General features: G+C 33.2%; 1 protein-coding gene across 1 annotated transcript; it reads left to right on the forward strand.

Moving 5' to 3' along the window:
* Positions 1 to 805: 805 nt before the first annotated feature.
* On the forward strand, positions 806 to 1,872 carry LOC141713509 (uncharacterized). The gene has a single exon (XM_074516956.1). It carries the CDS (start codon positions 923 to 925, stop codon positions 1,526 to 1,528), a length of 606 nt encoding a protein of 201 aa, XP_074373057.1. The 5' UTR covers positions 806 to 922; the 3' UTR covers positions 1,529 to 1,872.
* The last annotated feature ends 22,706 nt before the right edge of the window (positions 1,873 to 24,578 follow it).

Consider the following 24,578-nt stretch of genomic DNA (forward strand, 5'->3'; position numbering starts at 1 on the left):
TAAGTACGTATAAGTTATACAAGTGTTTAAATATTTTTTTTACAAGTCGGATTTTTTTTATTTAAATAAATTAAAATAAATAAATAATTTAATATAATTATCTTAGTCCGTTAATTTTAAATTAGATTAATATTTAAAAATATATAGTTAAAAACTAAACTTAATAAAAAAATAAATAATCAAAATTAGTTGTGCAGAAATACGTTATCAAATTATAAGTTGTAATTTTGACCAATAAATTAAATCAACAAACACTCGTCGATCATTTATAATTCATAAGTTAACTTATAAATTGGAAACAAAGTTACCCAATATGATTGTGTGAATGTTATAATCATAAATGGATGTTATAAACATATACATTTTGAATATTTCAGACTTGAGTCTATCAGATTTATCATCGAAATTCGAAAGATCGCATATTTGATTACATCATGACTAATGGTTGTAAACGGGGAGTCATGACCGTGACTCTCTGAGTTACTATGCTCGACCATGGAAACTCAGTCGAGACGAGTGTACACTGGTCATCCATTAATAAAATGTTGTAATATATTGGTTTCTCAGTTCATGACACACAAGAAGAACAAAATTTAACAAAAATCATCCAGGTGAATACACAAAACTCCAAACCGAAATCTAACAACTTATTTTGTAATTTCAGAAAACAAAACTCGGTCAAACAGTAACATGCATAGCTTACTTTTCCTTTAGGAGGTCCCACATTTGAAACTTCTATCGATTTTCATATGTCAAGGCCTCTATATAACATGCAAAGCGTCTCATTTCCTCCCCACTTACATTATCACCTTTTCCTCTCTAAAAACAACACGCTAACTTAGCTTTATACATCTGCATCCTCACGAATCAAAACATCATCTTTTCTAACAAGAACAAATCACAAACACGTCACGGAAGCAAAATGGGCGGATGTTTCTCGATACTGATCAGTCCCGATATGAACGATAACAAATTATCCGCAGCATCGACAGCAAACATCATCACGATCACTGGAGAATTTCGACAATTCGTTACACCGATCTCCGTCTCTCAAGTCCTTGACAAGATCGAGTCCTCGCCTTCCGAATCATTTATATGTAACTCCGATAATTTGTACTACGACGAGAATATCCCCGCTTTGAACTCTGATCATGAACTATTATCGGGTGAAATTTATTTCGTGCTCCCGAATTCGAAGCTTCAGTATCCTTTAACCGCTTCAGAAATGGCAGCACTTGCGATAAAAGCAAGTGCTGCGCTTTCCAGTAATAAAACACGGAGGTCTCGGATATCTCCGGTTTTATCAATCGAAGTTGACGAGAAAGTAAATGAGAATTCGGTTTGTGATGGGATTGTAAGGACAAAAAAGAAGGGTCCGGGTTCTGATAAGCAACACGATATCGGGATATCGAGATCAGGGTCTATTAGAAAGCTGCAGAGATACTCTTCTAAACGGGTTAAGTTGGCGGCTCGTTCGTTTAGGCTTAAGTTGAACACTATTTACGAAGGTTCAGTTCTTCTGTTCTGAAGTTTTCAGAGATTTTCCAGTTTGTTCATTTAGATTTAGTGGATACGCTACTATTTTCCGGGCGTTTCTGTTTAAAGTTGGAAACAGGAGCTGGCCTATGCGATCTAAGCATGTTTCATATAAATGTATATAGATATGTTATAAGAAAAACTCTAAACCTGTGTACGCATCAATTGTTTATCTTATGTTGTGTGAAGCCAGCATTCTCTTGATTTGTAGTATGAAAAAAGTTCTGCATAACAAAATTTGTGTGATGCATCAGCTGTTTATCTTCTATTCTGGGATAAAATATAAATTATTCTCTTGACGATATGAAAAAGTTCCACATGAACAATGTTAGATCATGATGCATCAGATGTGTATCTTCTATATTTCTTTGCTCATACTTGCGCGTGTTAAGTCGGATTTAGGCAGAGTTAGATATATATCGTATCCTCTTTTATTTGTTCAGATACAATTGCATCTTGTGTCAATCACCTGTGACAAGAGGTTAAAGTGGAGGTCCTGGCTGGAAGTTTGGTATGCAAAGCTGTATGAACAGTAACAACAATTTTTTATTAAATTCAAATATAAGGCCCTAACTTACATATATCCTGCAATTTTATATATTTTTACACAAAAGATTAGAAAATTTAGGGGTCTTCTGAGATAGCTCTAGGCGCAGGTCTTATTCGTCTAATGTCAAGATCCTCCATATTAATCTGATAATGATACTTATCCTACAGTAGTTGACAAGTCCGGACAATGTTCCCTTAAGTTTGTTAACAACGGATTACTGATGATGATTAAACGTATAGCACCAAGAATATAAACTTTTCGAATGACGCTAAGGTGATCAGGTTCGAGAGTGTAGCATAATACATTCTTGGCTATCAAGAAAATTATATGGTGGTTCGGAAACACCTTTCTTGTTAACTAATGTGAATGTGGAGGTTCAATCATTTGTGTCACTCTCAGCATTCAGCAAAGCATGGTCCGCATTTTGCAAGATTTGACGTAGAGAGATACGTGTTCGCAAATTTTACATGTAATAAGAAAAGTTGACGTCGTACTAGCCTTTGGAAACAAAATTCTGACTAATCATTGATTTACGAAAGCTATTTTTTTTTGTCGTCGAAACATATTAACTTTCAGAGGTCAAGAACTCGACCACTGTACCGATGCTTGTTAGTGAAAACAATAATATTACAAGTATTGAATTCGTTAATTGTTTAACGATGATCTCTGTGGGTGGTGTGTTTCCGTTTCTAAGTTATAAAATCCAGTTGTACATGAGAATAGATGTGCGGCAGTGCGAGGAGACGTGAAATGTTTGTCATAGGCGCCGTCCGGTGTGAAAAAGCAGCTAGATATAATAACAACTGTGTGTGAATGTACGTTTACCATTGCCGTTCTCAGACTCCAGCAGCTTGTTCTAGTTGTTGTTTTTCATATCGGAGAAGATTGTAATTGAGTCATACTTTTCCAGTTTGACCAGGGTATCCCCACTTATGTACTTAACCGCTTCCGGTGCCCCTGGTATAAAATCCAATGTAGATTGTTTTTACTTTGCGAAAGATAATAAAATTGGTACTGATCACAAATTTCACGTGTCATTATCTAATTGGTGTCATTATCTAATTGATTACTAATTATGAATATATGGGATAAATTTTATCAATAAATCATTTTAAATTGTCAAGTCATTTATGTCATATTTGTATACTGAACTCTTTGCTTTTTTAAATTTTACTTTCACAAAATAATAATATTACAAAAAAACATAGTTAGTTGACATTAGAGCTGGGAAAATAAGTGGATTAAAGAAACAAAAAGCAATTTTCTGTCCTAGGGATAATGTCAACTTAACAAGGTACTTTGATATATGCACCAACCAGAGCAATTTTTTAAATTAACATAATAAATTTATTGCATAAACATTGTAGTACATGTGATCCGTACTCTAACGTCAACTATGCCATGACCAACACTACTTAAATTGATTCGAACTTTGTAGAAGTAGTACTAATTAGCAAGTTGTTTAATGGAGATTGACTTTCACAAATATTAGCACTTGGTTTAAAAGAAATGGAGCTTGCCAGCACAATAAAAAAAGAACTTGGATTAAAAAAATTGCAATACTTTTATAAAGAAGATAAGGATAGGGAATGTACTTCAATGTCAAAAAAAAAAAATAACTCCTAGAGGTCCTCATAAATCGTTTTTCACATCCACAACCACTATATTACCACAAATTTTAATATAATTATTAAAATCATTAATAAAAATTGTATCGTTTTGATCATATTAACTTATAAAAATCTCTTTTACTGGGATTAAATTGACATACCACACACCATGAATAAATTGAAAAACTAAACAGAAATAGAAATATAATATAATAGATATAATAAATTTAAAAAATAAATAAATTTTTAGAAATATTATATATCACATTTAACTCTACCTCATTTTCTCTTGACATGTAACTATAACCCAAGTATGAATAAATCTTATTTAATCAAACTTGCTATTAGTACAAAGTCAAAGATGTGACAACCTGATATATTCTAAACCTTTTCGTTCTACAAATCTACCACATATCCTAAAAATCATGATTTATTGACAAATTTAGTACAATACTTTATCTTATAAAATATACATAAATCCCATTTTTTATCGATGTGGGATGAAGGTGTTATAAAAGAAATTAAACTAATTAATAAATATTGTTGAAGCTTGTAGTTGCAAAGACTCAAACTTGCAATATCGAAAAAAGTTAAACCAAATTTGGTCCTAAAAAATTATTAAAAGTGAAATTTGCTTTTTAACAAAAAAAATAAATTACGTTATCAGATTAAATTACTAAATATAAGATCATTGAAACTAAACAAATGTTTAGTACAAATAAAACATACACATGATCGTAAAACTAATTCAACAGTTACCAACTACTAACATTTAAATAAATCAAGATATATATATTAGATTGATATGAAAAGTTCATGTACCTATAAATCTTTTTTAATCATATAATTATAGATAATCGATCCGATGATCATATACTTTACAAATTTTAGAATTCTATATTTAGGTGAAATAAAAAAATTATTGATGATAATTGTTCCTTAAGTATGTAGCTAAAGAGATTCGAATTTATAATTAATATGAAAAATCTACCATTAAAATTATTAAAAAAATATATGAAATAAAACGTGGCTCCTAAATTAGGGATATACTTGTAATTAAAAGCTAACACATGTTATTTTATACAAATTTGTATCCAATTTGAATCAAATACAATAATAAACACCTGTTCTTTATATGTAAAGTGGAGCATGGTGATTAAGATATCATAAAAATTAGTAAAAAGATAAGAAAATTAAAATGGATGGATTAATCAAATATTAAATATGTAAAGTGAATAAAGTGAAAAATAATAATTACAATAATTAATTTTAATAGTTAAATCTTTTTAGTTATTTTGAAAATGTTAAACGTATAGAATCAAGAAATATATCAAAAAATGAACAGGTAATAAATGGATTAGAGTACAAATCAACTATAATTAATTAATTGATAAATGAATGTATTGTTTAATTATTGATAAAAAAACATTTATTTCGTTAAAGAATAATTTCATTTAATTTGTATATATAACATTTAAAAAATTTTGTGCGTGTAAGAAGTGAGGAAGTAGTGACTAGTGACTAGTTTTACCTACTTGAGATTGTTATAAAGAATAAAATATTTAACCCATATTGTAAATTATAAGTAATTATTAAGTTGTACTAAAAATTAAAATTATAAAATTGTAATTGACTTAATAAGGTTTCCACTCTTAAAATTTGGACGGTTGAATCTATAAATTCTGAAAATCTAAAATCATTTTTTTATTTTAAATTACAAGCTTAAAAGGACACCTTTACTTAAATTATGAGCTCAAAATTTTTGTTTTAATATTTGAGATCCCTTACACATAAATTATTAGTTTTTTTGCATTTATTTAGTTTTTATTTAGACAGAACTTGACAATTTAATTTAAGAAGAGTTTGATTTTTTTTGTGAAGAAGAAGAGTTTGAATTAATTTAAATTAACAATCAAGAAACAAAATATAATTTTTTTTGTAACAAAAAAAAGTAAAATTAAATGTTAAAAGATACTCAATGTAAATGCACAAGCAACGAAACAATTTAAATAACTATAAAACAAAATAATCTCTATCGGTTTATCAATAAATTAATATTTTTGGAACCGAATAATTTTAACCATCAATCAAATAAGCCTCTATAAATGAATTCATTAGAACAAATAATTTGATTAAACACTATTCATTTTTCGATGCAACGTGCCTGTTATAAAGTTGGAACTAAAAAAAGAATTATTTGAAAAAATTGTTTATCGAATATTTATTTATAGGTGACAATAATGATTAAAAGAAAATCAGACAAACATGGCAAGTTGAGAAATGGTCCACCAAGAAATCAAGAATCTTAGGCCCGAGACTAAAACTGGGCTACTTATGCAACTTGGACCAGATAGCAATATTCACCAATCAAAAGAAAATTAACCGGATAGAAATATAAATGGGCCAGAGACGACTTAAAAGACAGTCTGCTACCAAGAAATAAGTTGGGCTTGAAAATAAAGTGGGGCCAGAAACGATTAGCAACAAAACAATAGATCTGTTTTTTATGAAAAAAATGTGTAGATGAACTATCGTTTAAACATTAACTAGCAAATACTATAGGTGTAATTAAAACAATAATCAAGGAATTATTGGAATTATGATTTAAACTAAAACTAAAAGTTTAGATTATAAATAGAAAGGGACCGAAGAAATGACCATGGACACAGATTATGAAAACATGACAAAAACACAAAAAAACAATAATATAATATATTTACTAAGGTACCAATGGACACGGATTATAAAAACATGACAAAAACACAAAAAAAATACAATAATATGATATATTTACTAAGCTACCTTAGAGTTTAGCTAGGCGAGAAAATGACCTTTTACTCGCTAAAATTAGAGCGGGCAATCTGGTCGTGTCGTGTACATTCGTGTTTCGTGTACGTAAATATGAAATTCATATCCGATCCGAATTGAATTCGTGTACCCATATGTGAAACACATATCCGATTCGATTCGTGTCGTGTACTTTTCGTGTATATTAAATTAAAAATTAATATAATATATATATACATATAATATATAAAAAAAACTATTTTAATGTATTATTTAATGAAATATGGAGTGTGTATATATAAATATATATATTTTTACATAGTGTTCTATAAAAACTTGTAAATATTTATATTATATACATAAATATATGCATGTGTTATATATTAATTTATAAATATATTTATCTCGTGTAATTTCGTGTACTTTCGTGTACCTAAATTGAAACCCATATCCGACACTAAATCTATCGTGTAATTTCGTGTTTGTGTAAATTCGTGTTTCGTGTAACAAAAAATAAAACTCATATTAATTATTTCGTGTCGTTTCGTGTCGTGTTCACGTGTGGTGTACCAAATTGTCCGCTCTATCTAAAATAGAGTAAATTGCAGTGTAGTGACCAGTAAAACAATTTTATATACTTTATCGGCGCTTGTTATAAATTCTACTAGTACATTTTAATAGCTGCAATTTATAATATTTAAATAGATATACGATTTTCGTCAAATTAGCCTTAACCGATTTAACTAGGGTTATTACTTATTACGGTCTAATTCGTCTTCAAAGCACTTTTTCATATGTATAGCTCTATATAAACACATACGTAATGATGATGATTATAGTTGTAGTATCTCAAATCGTTTTATATTAATTGTGTACTAAAATTGTGAGTTGTTTGGACGATTAGTTCGTTGATTACTGTTTCTGCTAGGCATTATTTGCTTCAACCAATTATACCGGAGCATAAGATATCGGATAATTTGGAATTTGACTGATAGGGGATGGAGAAGGAGTGTTGTGTATGAATAAGGAATAGTTGGAGGAGTCAAGGGTGAACCCTTTTTCGGCTTTTAAGTACTTCTAATTTTCGGGTGGACACCCTTTAGAATTGAATGAATTGGGGTTTTAATATTCTTTTTTGTTGATTTTTCATCGTTCTTTTTTATGGATATGATTATATCGGTTTGTATTTGTAAGTAATATGCACATATTATTTTAATGTTTCGAGGTGTTTTGTGTGCTCATCTAAAAATGGGCCACCGGAAATATTTTTGCATTTTCCGATTATATAACTAATTGTTTGATGATTATAACTACTGGATTAGCTTTAAATAAGTTTAATCTTTTTTGGTGATAAATTTTGTTGAGTTTTGACTATATTTTTCCAGTTTGACGGAGTTGAGTTTAAGTTGTTGGAGTTTAAGTTGTTGGATTCGATTGCGGTTTGGCCGAATTTTTCATGGTTGTTCTTAGTTGTTGATTTTGTTATTACCGTCATAGTTATGAAGTCGATCTAGACATATTTGTCTTGAAAACGTTAAAAACTGAGATGATTTGATGACGTCATGGGGCTATCGGAGTTGGCCGTAGTTCTTGAACTCGACGACCAAAAATGGGTTACCTATTTCCGGTAGCTTGTTCTAGGCTTCTCCGGTCATCTTCAACCTCCCACCACCACTTGATCAATTAGACCATGATACCTTAGAATTGTTAATTCCGTTAAGCCAAATTTGACCGAAGGCATTTATCCTTTTATATATTGTAAGTTGCAGCCACCAAAGTATAGAATTTGTAGCAAGCGCCAACGAAGTGCAAAAAAATAATTCTTATGATCACTACAATGCAATTTACTCCCTAAAATATTACTATTCGAGAATATGGCACTTGTCATCAATTTCAGTAGCGATAATGATGAGAAAATTCAGAACCTTACTTTTTTTATTGAGCCGGTGAGAATTTTTCTCCTTAAGAAATACAAGCTTGCATTTTGAATTGATTTTTTTTGTTTTAATAAGTAATGCAAGTTGGTCCAATATTTTGAATTATTTGTTTTACAAAAACAGGAGAAATGTGTTTTGAAACTCCATTTATACGTGCACACTTTTTACTGGAATTAAAACCAAAATTTTCTTATTAAACGTTAAAAGATGTTGGAGTTAAATATTTACACGAGGGTACTATGTTCTCAATGTCAATAAATATGTGTATCTCTACACTAGAGGTGTGCACTTATAAAAGATGTGTTTTCATGTTATAAAAAAGACTTTTTTAAAAGTTGTGATTTTTTTAAGCATTTTAATTAAATTATGATATACAGGGCCATCACCCCAGAAAATTCATACTATAAATGTAATTTAAAGACGAAAAGTAATCCTTTCGCAAAACAAGTTGGCGAAGGATTGAATTTTTTCGGAGAATGTAGAATTAAGCCAGGAAAATAAATAACTTAACCGGGTACTAAAAGTAGGTCAACAAATTTAAAACATTATTTTTCTTACAAAACATAAAAATAAATATGGAATATTAAACTCAACAATAAAAATATTTTGAAATGGCTTGTTCAACAACAACACAAATGGTCAGTGTTGAGTAATAAGTCGCTTTAAAATATTAGAATATTATAAAAAGATCCCAACAGAATCTTAATCACGATATGTTTCATACGACTAACTAAAAAATATGCATTGCCAAACATATATCAATTACTAATAGTAACAAATATTTTAAATTAAATAAATAGGTTGGAAGGATTAGAACACGGAAACCCTCCCTAAATCGAATTATGTTACCACATTAAATTGTCAACTCTTCTAAAATCTTAGAGGTCGTTAAACAAAAGTTTTCATCTTGCATCTCGCACCACACCTTCGGGGGGATTGATGAATGTGTTTGAAATTATTATTATTTTTTTTAACCAAACACCGGGTATGGGGTTGGAAGAAACTAAACCCATTTCTCATTTCAAAGTTACTCGAACCAAATGACCCCTAAGTTGTCAGCAGAAAACCCCGACATGATCTTTACCTTATTCAACAGTTGATATATTGACTAATTTATTCCTTTGTTGGAATTGAAAGTGGTCACAAACAAAAAATTTATAGAAGATAAATATGCAAAGAGAGAGTAAAATAAAGCTTGAATGACATTAACTATTAAAATGTTCACAAGAATCGAGATTGACTACAATAAAAAATAAACGGTTTTTCTGCTGTGTGTCCATGGGCACACACTAAACACAAACTTCTATAATTTTAGGAGTAAAATGCAAAGTGTGTACCTGTAGTTTCAACCTTCTGCATTGTGTGTACCTCAAATTCAAATAATTCAATGTGTGTACCTGCAGTTTGCAAAGTTGTGCAAAATGTATCTTTCCGTTAGTGCAGTGTTAACGCTGTGAGGACCAAAATGAAAACTAAAGAAATCTATTTGTAATTTATCACATTTGAATACATATACTCGGGTTATATCATTTGCAACCCGAAATCTATAAACCCTAATTTATAGAGCTCACTTTCTTTTTACTCTTTATTCTAATTGATGGCTGAAATATGTGATTGTGGTGAAGCAGGAGCTCAACGAACTGCAAGGACTGAAAAGTGTTGAATTTTAATCGCAGCGGAGGCATGGTAAAACACTTTTACACATATAAAATCCAAATAAACGCATATAGATCGTGGTAAAAACATATGAATCGATTACTAACCTTTAATATGCGATCCAAGAGCAACGATCGGAGATCCTTAGCAGCTGCTCCTCAAACGTGAAACACTCCACGGGTATCCACCAAGAAAACGACGTTAAGGAGGAGGAGGAGGAGGTGGAGAGAATTGAGTTTTATAAAAATTGGGGTTCTAATAAAAATAGGGTCTATAATAGTATATTTATAGGCAAAATTTTCAGCTGAAATTTTTCCATAAATATTATTATTATTATCCCATTTATTATTCTCATTAATAATTAAAACACCTTTTAATTATTAATCCTTTTTCTAAACACTTTAGAAATAATTCTCTCTCTTGATTTAATTTCCAAAAAATTAAATCCTTAATTAATAATATTAAGAACTTTTCTTAATTAATTTATAATCAATTAAATCTCATTTAATCAATTATTAAATTTTCCAATTAATTATTTGTTTCACAAATAAATAATTATTAGCCATTATTAATTAATTGATCCACCATTAAATCATTCTCTTTTTATGGTGTGACCCTGTAGGTTCAATATTAAGCCGGTAGTAGAAATAAATAATAATAAAACTATTTTATCATTATTTATATAAATTCTCTAATTTATTAAATATGATTAATTAATTAATCACATTTATTCTATATCGTGAAGGATACTTCTCAGCATATCGCGACTATCCGGATAATATGAATTCACTGCTTAGAATACCAAGAACCTATTCAGTGAATATTTACCGTACAATAAACTCCTTCTACCCTACAATGTCCCGGTTAAATACAAGGCATGGATCTCGTGTCAAACCTATCTAATTTAATCACTTGCTTACCATTTACTATGCTTAGTTCTATGCAAATCAGAAACTCCTTTCTAATTTCATTCACTCTGGCCAGAGATTCCTGAACTAGCATAAGTGGATCAGCCTTGAACATTCGCTTCCTTCACTGGAAGGGGTAGATCCTTTATTGATCATACACTATCTTCGTGTACAAATTTCTATACCCAGTAGAGCCCTAATAATTGTCCCTGGAGACTAAAAACTAAACCAAAGCATAGTTCAGTGTACACAAGATAACTATGATGACCTCAAGTCTAAGGATACTTGTACAACTAGCACTATGTGAACAACTGCTGACACGTGAGTGAACTCCATCAGTTGTTCAGCTATGCGAGTCATGTTTAGTGAACTTATTCTATAATAAGCACCTACATACTAGCTATAGTGTCACCACACAAATGTCTATGAGAACAGACATCCTTCATAATGAAGCAAGCATAGTATGTACCGATCTTTGCGGATTATTAATTACCAGTTAGTAATCCTACGATCAGGAACTATTTAAGTTTAGAGTTATCATCTTTTAGGTCTCACTATTATGATCTCATCATAATCCATAAAAAGCTTTACTCTAAACTATGGTATATCTTATTTAAACACTTAAATAGATAGAGCCCGTAATAAAAACAAAACAAGTCTTTTATTAATATCAATGAAATCAAAACAGATTACATAAAAGTTATTCCTAAATCCTAATACATGATTGGACTTAGGACATATTCATTTCAATCTCCCACTTGTACTAAAGCCAATCACTCTGGTATCTAATACCCATCTTGTCTTTATGACGATCAAATTGACTTTTATAAAGTAGCTTTGTGAGTGGGTCTGCTATGTTGTTATGTGTGTCAACTCTATTTCAATACAAAACAAGAAATGTTATCGCGCTCCCACTAACCCTTTTGTCGACGCATGGTTCATCTACGTTTTTGATAAAATCAAACTCTTTGATTGTCTCATCAAAACGAATGTTCCATCTTTCGAGAACCTTGCTTTAAACCACATATGGTTCGCAGCAGCTTACACACTAGGTTTTCATTTCCCTTGGAAAGAAAACCATCGGGCCATTTGCCAGATTTTATAGTCATAGTAAGCAGGAATCGCAAGCAAAATCCGAACTGATTTTAACAGGGCTACAGGTAAAAGGTTTCATCAAAGTCAATCCATTGCCTTTGTTTGAATCCTTTTGCCAAAAGCTTGGCCTTATAGGTCTCCACCTGCCCATCTACTCTAATCATTCTTTCGTATACCGTATACATAGATTCCATTCCGGATTTCATGGCACTTTGCCATTTCTCTGAGTCAACACTACTCATAGCCTCATTATAGGTCACAGGGTCGTCATCATCAATGATCGATAACTCATTGTCATTCTTAATGACAAGGCCATATTACCTCCCAGGTTGGCGAGACACTCTCCCTGTTCTATGAATGGGTTGTTCCACAAAAGGTTGTTCAGTCAGAACAGGTGTTTCCACTTGATCCGTAGTAGTTTGTGCTTCTTGAACTTCATCAAGTTCAAATTTTGCTCCCACTGTTTCCTTCAAGGATAAACTCCTTTTCCAAGAAGGTAGCATGTTTAGAGACAAACACCCGATGATCGGTGTAAAAGTAATACCCTAAAGTCTCTTTAGGACATCCCACAAAACTATATTTTACGGATCGATATTCCAGCTTATCTGGGTCAACTTACTTGACATAAGCTGGACATCCCCAAATCTTAACGTGTTTAAGACCCGGTTTCCTTACTTTCCATATCTCATACGGAGTTTGAGGAACAAATTTGGAAGGCACCTTATTCAGTAAATATGCTGAGGTTTCCAATGCATAACCCCATAGGAATACTGAAAGATTTGCATAACTCATCATGAACCGAACTATGTCTAACAAAGTTCGATTTCTCCTTTCAGATACCAATCTGGAGGAGTCCACTGAGAGACTATACCATTTACTTTGATATAATCTAGAAACACTCCATTAAAGTATTCACCACCTCGATCTGATCGAAGAGTTATAATACTATGTTTGGTTGTTTCTCCACTTCATACTTATACTCTTTGAACTCTTCAAAGGCTTCGGACTTGTGTTTCATCAAACACATATCTAAATCTAGATTTATCATCTATGAAAGTAATGAAGTATGAAAATCTACCCATGGCTTGTGTAGACATTTGTCCACATACATCTGTGTGTACCATTCCTAGCAAATCTGCAGCCCTCTCTCCATGTCCACTAAATGGAGACTACAGTGCCACAATGAAGTGAGATTTTCATCATCCCTTTTCTTTTATTAGTTTGTTCAATCTGAAGTAAATCATGCTCTATATCATATACATACAGACCATTATTTAAAGTACCACGTCCATAAAGAATATTATCTCTAAGAATAGAACATTCATTATTCTCAATAATAAATGAAAATCCATCCAAGTCTAACATGGGAATAAAAATAATATTCCTCACAATCGAGAGATCAAAATAACAATTATTTCAAACAATACTCTTGCCCGTAGGCATATGTAAATGAAACGATTCTACATTTTCAGCAGCAACTCTTGCTCCATTTCCCATCAGTTGAATCACCTCCTCTTCCTCAAGAGTCCTACTTCTCCTTAGTCCCTGCAACAAATTGCAGATATGAGAACCACAGGCGGTATCTAATACCCAAGTAGAAATTCGATTTAATGACATATTCACTTCTATCATGAACATACCTGAATCAGAAGCGGTAGTCTCACTACCCTTCTTCTTCTTCTTCAATTCTGCAAGGTAAACCTTGTAGTTCCTCTTCCAGTGCCCCGCCTTGTTACAGTGAAAGCAAACAACTTTGCTCTTGGGGTCTTCAGCTTTTGGTGGAACCGGTGTTTTCTCACCTACTTTCTTCTTCTTGGAAGGGTTCCTCTTTCTTTTCTTAGGATTGGAACCTTCACCAATTAGAAGAACAGAACTCTTCTTAGGGGGAAAATTCGATTCCGCAGTCTTCAACATGTTGTGGAGTTCAGGCAGGCTGACATCCAACTTATTCATGTGAAAGTTCACAACAAACTGCGAGAACGAACTCGGAAGCGATTGCAAGACCAAGTCTTGGCTCAGCTCCCCATCCATGGCAAAACCAAGTTGTCCAAGACGTTCAATCAAATTGATCATCTTAAGTACATGGTCATTCACAGATGATCCCTCAGTCATCCTACAACCGAACAGCTCCTTCGATATCTCATATCGAGCTGTCCTCCCTGCCACATCATACAACTCTTGTAGATGCATGAGGATAGTGTGAGCATCCATATGCTCATGTTGCTTCAGTAGCTCAATGTTCATGGAAGCTAGCATGATGCATTGAGCAACATTTGCATCATCTATCCACCTACGATACACAACATGTTCATCATTATGTGCATCACTAGCAGGTTCAGTAGGCTTAGGTGAGTCAATCACGTATTCCAGCTTCTCAATCCTGAGAACAATTCTCAAGTTTCGAAGCCAGTCAGCATAATTAGGACCAGTCAACTTGTGAGCATCTAGTATGCTCCTGAGTGATAGTGCAGAAGACATGACATACAAAGTAAATCTGTAAATGATAAACACATAACAACACTTAGCAAATATTCAATTTCATTTTAAAACACTATATGAATCAGGTCTTTATTCATAAGTGGCTCCCACTAGTTTACCTAATTTATTCAACCCCCTACGTGAAAAATTATGCATTCATAATGCTAGTGGGAATAGGGATCCTACATTCCATTACATAACCCCGGCTGTAGCATGAACCGCCATGTAATGTTCAATAGGCAGACAACTCTTGTCAATTACATCTTATGTTATTCCCTAATCAAACTTTAGCCTCTTGAATAATTGAGTCTCGGCTGTGGCATGACAAACTCAATATTCTAAGTCAAGTCTAACCCAACATTCCGTACAGTTGAATCAGTCCCCAAAGGCCCACGGCTGTGGCACGTACCGACCTTTAGATTCTTATTCAATTTACACATCTCTATGTAATAGACAAGTATTTCTTATTTCGAAATTAAAGCCCTCGGCTGTAGCACGAACCGACAATGATTCAAAAATAAGAACTACTTTTCTATCATGTTGGAAGGCTATGACCGACACAAGCCCGTTGTGTCATTGGCCAATTACTACTTGATATTATTTAATTTTAGAGGGATTATATTACGTTACAATCATAATCATATTATAAAGAGATTCTTCCTTTTAAATTAAATATTTCAAATCAATAATCAATAATCAGATGATTCCCAGATCGGGTGGAGCATTGTCAAGAGGCGTCACTTAATAACCCTTTCTTACAGATAGAAATCTGTTGTTGACAAAATCATCATTTCTCTCATATCGAAAATTCATATTCAATTACGTGTTTCATAAACACAAGAATCTCATGATTGTATTCATAATATTATTATTAAGGTTATGAAACAATTTCACTATACTAGGTTGTCTAACAAACGCCTTATGTTCATTTAAGTTCACCTAAATCTATCATCGCATGCTAAACTAATCATATATCATATATATAAACATGAATAAACATCAAGGTAGGCATGTTACATCATCTAGCATATAGGTCTAAGCATTATACATCTCTATGTATCACATGAAGCATTTAAATGCAATTCAAATGATCAAAAACAGCTTTAAAACACTTCTGTCAGCTATAAACAGTTCGAAACAATTTCATAAAATATCATATAATATACCATTAGAAGCGTCTCGAAAAGACGAATCCAACGGCACTAAAATCGCCCAATTCTGAGCTGCCACGCGCCCGCACACGCCGAAAGAAGATCTCCCACGCGCCCCCACGAGCACACGCGCTGTCAGGCGCGTGTGTGACTGTTCCCCACGCGCCCCCACGCGCACACGTTCGTCACGTGCCCGAACCCCTGTGCTGACGTCAGCATGACGTCATCTGATGATGTCAGCATGACGTCATCAGCGTGTGTCTTCCACGCGCCGCGTGTGGCACGCCAGCACGTGAGCCCCACGCGCGCGTGGTCGACGCACGGTCCTCCTTTCTGTTTTCAGCAGTCGCCGTTTTCCTCCTCGATAGTTGTGCCGCTGTACTTGTACTCTGTACTTCTTTCTCCGTGCATTCAACACAGCACACAGACATAACAGCAGATGCATAATATATATATACTTACAATTTATATATATATATATAATTATTTAATTACAAATTTAATTACAAGATCTTCAAAAATTCATAATAAATAATCTATACATCATAAAATTATGAAAAAAAATACCCAGACGATCTACAACACTTGTAGAACCCAGATCAACATTCAAAATTATTCTGAGAAACGATTTCTCATCAGAAAAAATTAATCCATGATATAACTTGTAAAAATCATAATTAATTCATACAAGCACATAAAATTCTGAAATTTTTACCACAGATCTATATGCATACAACCTAAGCTCTGATACCAATGTTGGATTTTAATCGCAGCGGAGGCATGGTAAAATACTTTTACACATATTAAATCCAAATAAACGCATATAAATCGTGGTAAAAACATATGAATCGATTACTAACCTTTAATATGCGATCCAAGAGCAACGATCGGAGATCCTTAGCAGCTGCTCCTCAAACGTGAAGCACTCTACCGGTATTCACCAAGAAAATGACGTTAAGGAGGAGGAGGAGGTGGAGAGAATTGGGTTTTATAAAAATTGGGGTTCTAATAAAAATAGGGTTTATAATAGTATATTTATAGGCAAAATTTTCAGCTGAAATTTTTCCATAAATATTATTATTATTATCCCATTTATTATTCTCATTAATAATTAAAACACCTCTTAATTATTAATCCTTTTTCTAAACACTTTAGAAATAATTCTCTCTCTTGATTTAATTTCCAAAAAATTAAATCCTTAATTAATAATATTAAGAACTTTTCTTAATTAATTTATAATCAATTAAATCTCATTTAATCAATTATTAAATTTTCCAATTAATTATTTATTTCACAAATAAATAATTATTAGCCATTATTAATTAATTTCTCCACCATTAAATCATTCTCTTTTTATGGTGTGACCCTGTAGGTTCAATATTATGCCGGTAGTAGAAATAAATAATAATAAAACTATTTTATCATTATTTATATAAATTCTCTAATTTATTAAATATGATTAATTAATTAATCACATTTATTCTACATCGTGAGGGATACTTCTCAGCATATCGCGACTATCCGGATAATATGAATTCACTGCTTAGAATACCAAGAACCTATTCAGTGAATAGTTACCGTACAATAAACTCCTTATACCCTACAATGTCCCGATTAAATACAAGGCATGGATCTCGTGTCAAGCCTATCTAATTTAATCACTTGCTTATCATTTACTATGCTTAGTTCTATGCAAATCAGAAACTCCTTTCTAATTTCATTCACTCTGGCCAGAGATTCCTGAACTAGCATAAGTGGATCAGCCTTGAACATTCGCTTCCTTCACTGGAAGGGGTAGATCCTTTATTGATCATACACTATCTTCGTGTACAAATTCCTATACCCAGTAGAGCCCTAATAATTGTCCCTGGAGACTAAGAACTAAACCAAATCATAGTTCAGTGTACACAAGATGACTATGATGACCTCAAGTCTAAGGATACTTGTACAACTATCACTATGTGAACAACTGCTGACACGTGAGTGAACTCCATTAGTTGTTCAGCTGTGCGAGTCATGTTCAGTGAACTTATTCTATAATAAGCACCTACATACTAGCTATAGTGTCACCACACAAATGTCTATGAGAACAGACATCCTTCATAATGAAGCAAGCATAGTATGTACCGATCTTTGCGGATTATTAATTACCAGTTAGTAATCCTACGATGAGGAACTATTTACTTTTAGAGTTATCATCTTTTAGGTCTCACTATTATGATCTCATCATAATCCATAAAAAGCTTTACTCTAAACTATGGTATATCTTATTTAAACACTTAAATAGATAGAGCCCGTAATAAAAACAAAATAAGTCTTTTATTAATATCAATGAAATCAAAACAGATTACATAAAAGTTATTCCTAAATCCTAATACATGATTGGACTTAGGACATATTCCTTTTAAAAAGAATGCAGGAAGAAGATTCATTGGTTGTGTTCATGGGAGAAATGGGTGTAACTACTTTCGATGGATTGATCCGCCGTTGTGCATTCGTAATGTAGCCGACATTGGTGGTTTGTTAAGACGGATTGAAGCTAATGAAGATGAAATTGAAAAATTGTGTTTGGTTCAAGAAGAGCAGATGATGAAGTCGAAAAAGAACTAGAATTGCTTTAAATGTAGCTTCTTTGTGGTTGTAATGTGCTTGGTGTTTGTATACTTGTGTGCTAGTGATTTAGGACAAGAAATGTAGTTGCTTGCTTTAGTTATGTTTATTGTGGTTCATTATGGTTAATATAGTATTTGATGTAGTAATAAATGAATCAAATTTATTGTTTTGTAAATTCTTGATGTTTGCATTTTCTTGATCACCATAGCATTTTGTTGTTAAGCACACTTAGATAAAGCAAATACATAGATAAAACAATGATGACAATGATCATAACAACTTAAGCAACATGATTTGCAAAGAAATAAAAGAAACACAAAGAAGAACACCAAAAGCAAGAACATAATTATCCCTCCATCTCCTCCTCAACAATGCCCCTCACTGCACCTGGTGGTTCTTTGAAAATCTCTATACCCCCTTCACCAGCCTGGCAGTAACTAGCCAAGGATAGGGCTGCCTGATTTGCTCCTTCACTGATCTCCTCCAACTGGAAATCATCCCAGTCTTCTTCCATGAGGTTGTTGATGAGCTCCAGCAAAAAAGCCATTGGGTAGTTGGGATCATTCTCCAAAACTAAAGCAACAGCCTCAGCAGAATCACACTCAAGAGTCACAGTGGTGATGTTATGCTCCCAAGCATGCTTAAGACCATAGTAAATCCCCCACAGTTGTGCATGCAGAGGCACAGCAAGACCTATCAACCCCCACACCCAGAGACCCATTCACCACTGCTATCCCTTAACACACAACCTACAGATGATTTCATTGCAGACCTGTTGAAGATGCCCTTCACATTGATCTTGCAATACTCATCAATTGGTTTACTCCAATTTGCCATTACTTCTGTGTGTAGTATATTTGTGTGTAGTCTATTTGTGTTTAGCACAAGAAGAAGGTGCAATTTATAGCAATTAAACTAGTGTTAGATATAAATGCACCATTGTTGTAACCACCTGTATTTAAAGCAAAACAAGTTACAATGTTAAATTTTTTGACCAAGACCATATCTAACCAATGCATGTCATGTCAATGTTATAAACACCAAATATTCCCACTATGAAGCTACAACCTATCAGATTTAAATGCAATATGAGCACATATAATTGAATTAAAAACTGATCATACAATTGCAAAAGTAATGCCTTCTCATATACAATCAAAAGTGAAGTACATAAGTTTTTCCTTGTATTGGAACTGCCCCAAAATGAAACATTCAAAATAGCTTGAATTTTGAATCCAAAAAATAGTGCCTAAATCAAGGATAACTTCATAGTTTCATAGCTTATAAATAGCAAGCATAATTACTTAAAATAACAAAATTAACCTAATAAAATACTTCATAACTTCCATAATGGTTGCTTCATAATTGATGTCTTCTTTGCATTTCTAGCTGCTTCAATTTGTTTTAGTCGAGTCACCTGTTTACCCTCGAATTTACCTTGGCATGGCTGAATTCCCAGTGGTGCATTATCTAGGAATGCATGTTCATTTGTAGGTGTGAAAATGCCACCTTGACTGTGTCCTGTACCAACAGTTGGGAGAGTGGCTGCAGTTGGAATAAATGGGACTTCATTTGCACTACCATGAACATTAATCACATCAACAACTACTTCAACCGATTTCTTCTTTTTCTTAGGCATTGATTTGTTCTTTGACATTGCTTTCTTCTTAGTTTTATCCCCTGTGGTAGAACCTACATTGGCATGATCTTCACCTCCTTCAACTGTTTTATCATGTTTCTACAATTACAAAATGATTATTTACAAACATGTCTGACATGCAAGTATTAGAAAATGCTGGTCTTGGTTTCTCCATTAGCCAATCATAAACTTTGTTTGACAACTATTATCAAATCAATAAACATGAATTGCATAAGTTTTATTTTAATATGCTATTACAAGAAACATGGATAATATGCTATTACCTTCTTCAGTGCATCCATGTGTTTGTTGAAAGAGTATTCATTCGTGTCCTTGGCTGCCAACCAAAGTAGAGACATTAATCCCCTTGCTTTATGCACCTTTTTCATGTTATTATACATATGCATTACACAGAACCTATGTTCTGCATTTGGGACCACATTCATGAGTGCATTGATTAAACCCTGCATGGAAGTTTGAATATGAGATGGTAACATTTTGAACTCTATAATGGATTATCAATGTAAATATTGATTTTACCTTCTATCTGTCTAATATAAATGTCCAAGCACCACTATTTTGGATATCAACATCAGCAGCTAGTAATGTCAAGAACCAGTTCCATGCATCAGTGTTTTCAGCTTCTACTACTGCCCAAGCAATTGGATACATGCCATCATTAGAATCTGTCCCTACTGCAGCTAACAACTGGCCACCATATGGACCTTTTAGGTGACAGCCATCAAGACCAATGATAGGCCTACATCCTGCTTTATATCCCCTTTTAATAGGTCCAAGACAAATATATATCCTTTTGAACCTTTTGTTTTCCTCTCCAGGTGCAGCATCTTCAAGCACCATCTCAACTGTACTTTCAGGCATCACCTTTTTCAACTGATTAATGTAGTCCCACAATAGGCCATACTGTAATTTATGGTCACCCTTAATATGACCTAGTGTCATTCTTTTTGCTCTACCAACAACATGTACACTAACATCACACCTCTAATCATTAACTACCTTCTTTTGCAGAGCAGGAATAGGCCATGTGAGATTCATCCTAATATCATTTTTATAATATTGTGCAATCCACCTTGCAGTTTTTTTAGCCTGTTTAAAAGTTTCAAAATATGTATGATTTCTTTGGTATGTCTTTACTTGATAAGAAGATAATCTTGGCATTGGAGATGCATATATACACCACTTGCATCCATTTCCTCCACATACAAACTTCACCCTCCTTCCAAAATTTCTAAGTTGCTTCACATGCCTCCTCTGTAAAATGGATTGAGTTCTCAATGCATTTCTAAATGAAACTGCACTACCAAACACAAGGCCAACATCAAATTTTGGATCAGTGATGCCTGTCTGATCATTGAATGCAGGGTAAATTAGTTCCTCATCCTCATCATCAGTGCTATTAGCAACCCATCTTTCAACATCACTATCATCACAATCACTTAAGTCAGACATCACTTGATCATTACCATCTCCCTGATTTATCCAATCTGTCCAGCCACCAGCACCATTCCAAAATTTCTCCCCACCAACATCACTTACTTTCTCCTTGGCTAACCTTCTTTTCTCTTTTAGAGCACAAACTTCCTCATCAGTGTTATCTATATTTGAACTATCATCATGGAAGCTCCCTATTTCACTATGTTCATTCTCTTCATTAACATCATTTTCTCCCTCATCATCAGCCTCTACAACCACTAGGTCTTCACATTGATCCACATTGATTCCATCAAACTCTAATATTTTTTTTAAGTTCTTCCTTTTCAAATTCTGCACTTTTAGGATCCAAGAAATCAAAATTGAACCAATTTGAATTGGGAACATAGTTAACACTCTCTTGGCTCTCTGTGGGCTTACTATCACAATACACATACATAATCCTACTACTATCAACATGCCCACACATTGCAACTACATCAGAATCAGACACAAGAGGAAATAAAGCTACATCCATTTCAGAACAGGGCCTTTTGTAGAACATCTGACCTAGACTAAGTTCTCCAGCCTCATTAAGCATGCTACAAATTTCTATTATGCTCATCTGATCTACATCACAGTTATCAACATATCTTACTTGTCCATCCACATAAGCTTTAGGATTTGTTTCAAAGTGCCCATTAATATGTAGCTTAATGGTAAAATTATCAGGAACACCTGCATAATCATACTAATTTAATGTTACTTGCATGTAAACAAACATATCTCATGCACACTAATAGAACCAAACACATAAATAGCACATCACTATAATTCTAGGTCAACAAACATGAAATCAATTAAAAAAAAATACAATAAAATACAAATATATACCAAGTACATAAACATTTAACATCTAAACACAATAAAAAAAATATTCATAATTGGACATTAGGTATGCATGAATAAAGAAGATAAACTGACGATTATAATCTGGACATTTATTCGATAAATACTGAAGATGATCCGCAAAATCTCTCAACAACCAAGGCATCCTTTAAAATAAGAGTAAGATCAGCTAAGGATGTGAAGTTTAAGACATTGCAATGAGTAGTATGGGAGTGAGAGAAGAGATACACCTAGGTTAATACACTAACTGAATTGGCGGAAGGTTGGGGTGTTAATGGCGCCTGATTTGCAACCATTGAAAAGACAAAAAAGCCCCTGCCGTTAGCTCTGCTAACAGCAAACTAACGGCTGTACACAACTTGCATTGTTTGTGAAACTGCAGGTACACACATTGCATTGTTTGAATTTGAGGTACACACAATACAGAAGGTTGAAACTACAGGTACACACTTTGCATTTTACTCTAATTTTAGCTTATTTTGATTGGCCAATACTTTATAATAATGGTGGACCCCCTACATTTACAATAAATACACCAATCAAAACACTCCAAATTTTATAAGTTTTAGTGCTTAGCATGTGCCCATGTGCACACACTACAAACCCAAAAATAAAAGTTAGTCTAGATGTATATCGATTATGAGGAAGAGGCTACCAAACTACAAAATCAAAAACTAGATGATTATAACGAGAGAAGGAGTATGTATTTATAGGTTTAAAATAGATTTTTGGTGGTATTGAGTAATCTTCACCATCCATGTGGAAGTGTGTCGGTTTAAACTTGACCATTGATTTTGATATTCATCAACTGAATCCCCTTTGATTTTCCTCCAAGTTTAGCGAATTTAACCTTGTTTCATTTTTTTTCTTTCCTTACTCAATTTTCTTTATTTTCTCAGTTAATTTTTATTTTACCAACTTCGAGAATTGTAATAAATAAATAAATTAAAAAATATGAGAGTAAACAATAAATATATATTTAAAGTTTGCAAAATTAAGCACTTATCAAATATGGACTAATTCCTCCCCAAGCATTCCATGCTCCATATTATCCAATTTTCCTTGAGGATGGGGATTTCGTCCTTAAGTTGTGCATAACGATAATCATGTCTACCGTATATCGTATCATTTATCTTTCTTATGTTCTCAATCATCTCTTATTTAGCTTCCAGCATTACCATTGTTTCGACCACCTTCATCCCATCGACTGTCATCAAAAGATCGGGATTGGTTTTAGTAAGGTCATACTCCCCCGCCTTTTCTAGAGTTCCGATCTATCGAACACTTACATCTTTGAAAAGTAGACTTATACGTGGGATTGTGAATTTTTTGGTTCTCACGTGTAACTATGATAGAATACTAAAATAAGATCATGTAAAGGAACTTTCTCTAATACCTTGAGGTTTTAGAGCGAGCTATTTTCTTAACATGATATCAGAGTTCAGGCTGGTGGGGGATTCAGGTTCAACTCTCTGTCAATGCCAACATTCTACCAATTTATTATGGACACGAAAGGAAAAGTTATGCCTCAAAGTGAACGCACGTGATTTACTCTTCGACCCCTAAATGGGCTTTGGAGTGCGGGGGAGTGTTAGAATACCAATATAAGATCGTGGAAAGGGCCTTCCTCTAACATCTTGAGTTTTTAGAGCGACTGATTTCTTGACAAACTCTACATTTAGCGCTTCACGACGATCACCGTCCAAAGCAGCTTCGATGCTTAGATGAATGGGATGGACATAGCTAGACGTTTCACCCTAGGTGATAGTAGCATAGAGATATATGAGTATTTTTTCCTGTATAGTGATGAAGGGAGAGGATGATGAGTAGGATTTTAATTGTTTGATAAAAAAAAGAGTATCAAAAGTTTTAGTTTTCTTAATAAATCTATATAATCACACATACGACTCAAATGTTAAGGCTAATTTTGTTAGAATTTAAACCTTAATATTAAAATTATAGGTCTAGTTAATCGTATATTATAGATCTTTGATTTGATATTTATGATTTTCCGTGAAGTTATGATTGAAATTGAAAGATTCTCACAGTGTATAATGAATTAATGCCCAAAGATGGGCTATTGTAATTAGGGTCGCGGGCTGTACATAGGTCACGTTGACCGGTTTTAACACATTTTTACAACACGATCTTATTAGATCAGTTTGAAACTTTTTAACACAACCCATAAAATATAAATTCGTAACCCAACCCTATTCATCGTATATCGATTTGGGCCGGGTCGGATCAGTTTGAATGAGTTGAATAATTCATTAAA

This window comes from Apium graveolens, chromosome 3 (genome assembly GCF_009905375.1).
Source record: "Apium graveolens cultivar Ventura chromosome 3, ASM990537v1, whole genome shotgun sequence".
In the NCBI taxonomy this organism is placed as follows: domain Eukaryota; kingdom Viridiplantae; phylum Streptophyta; class Magnoliopsida; order Apiales; family Apiaceae; genus Apium; species Apium graveolens.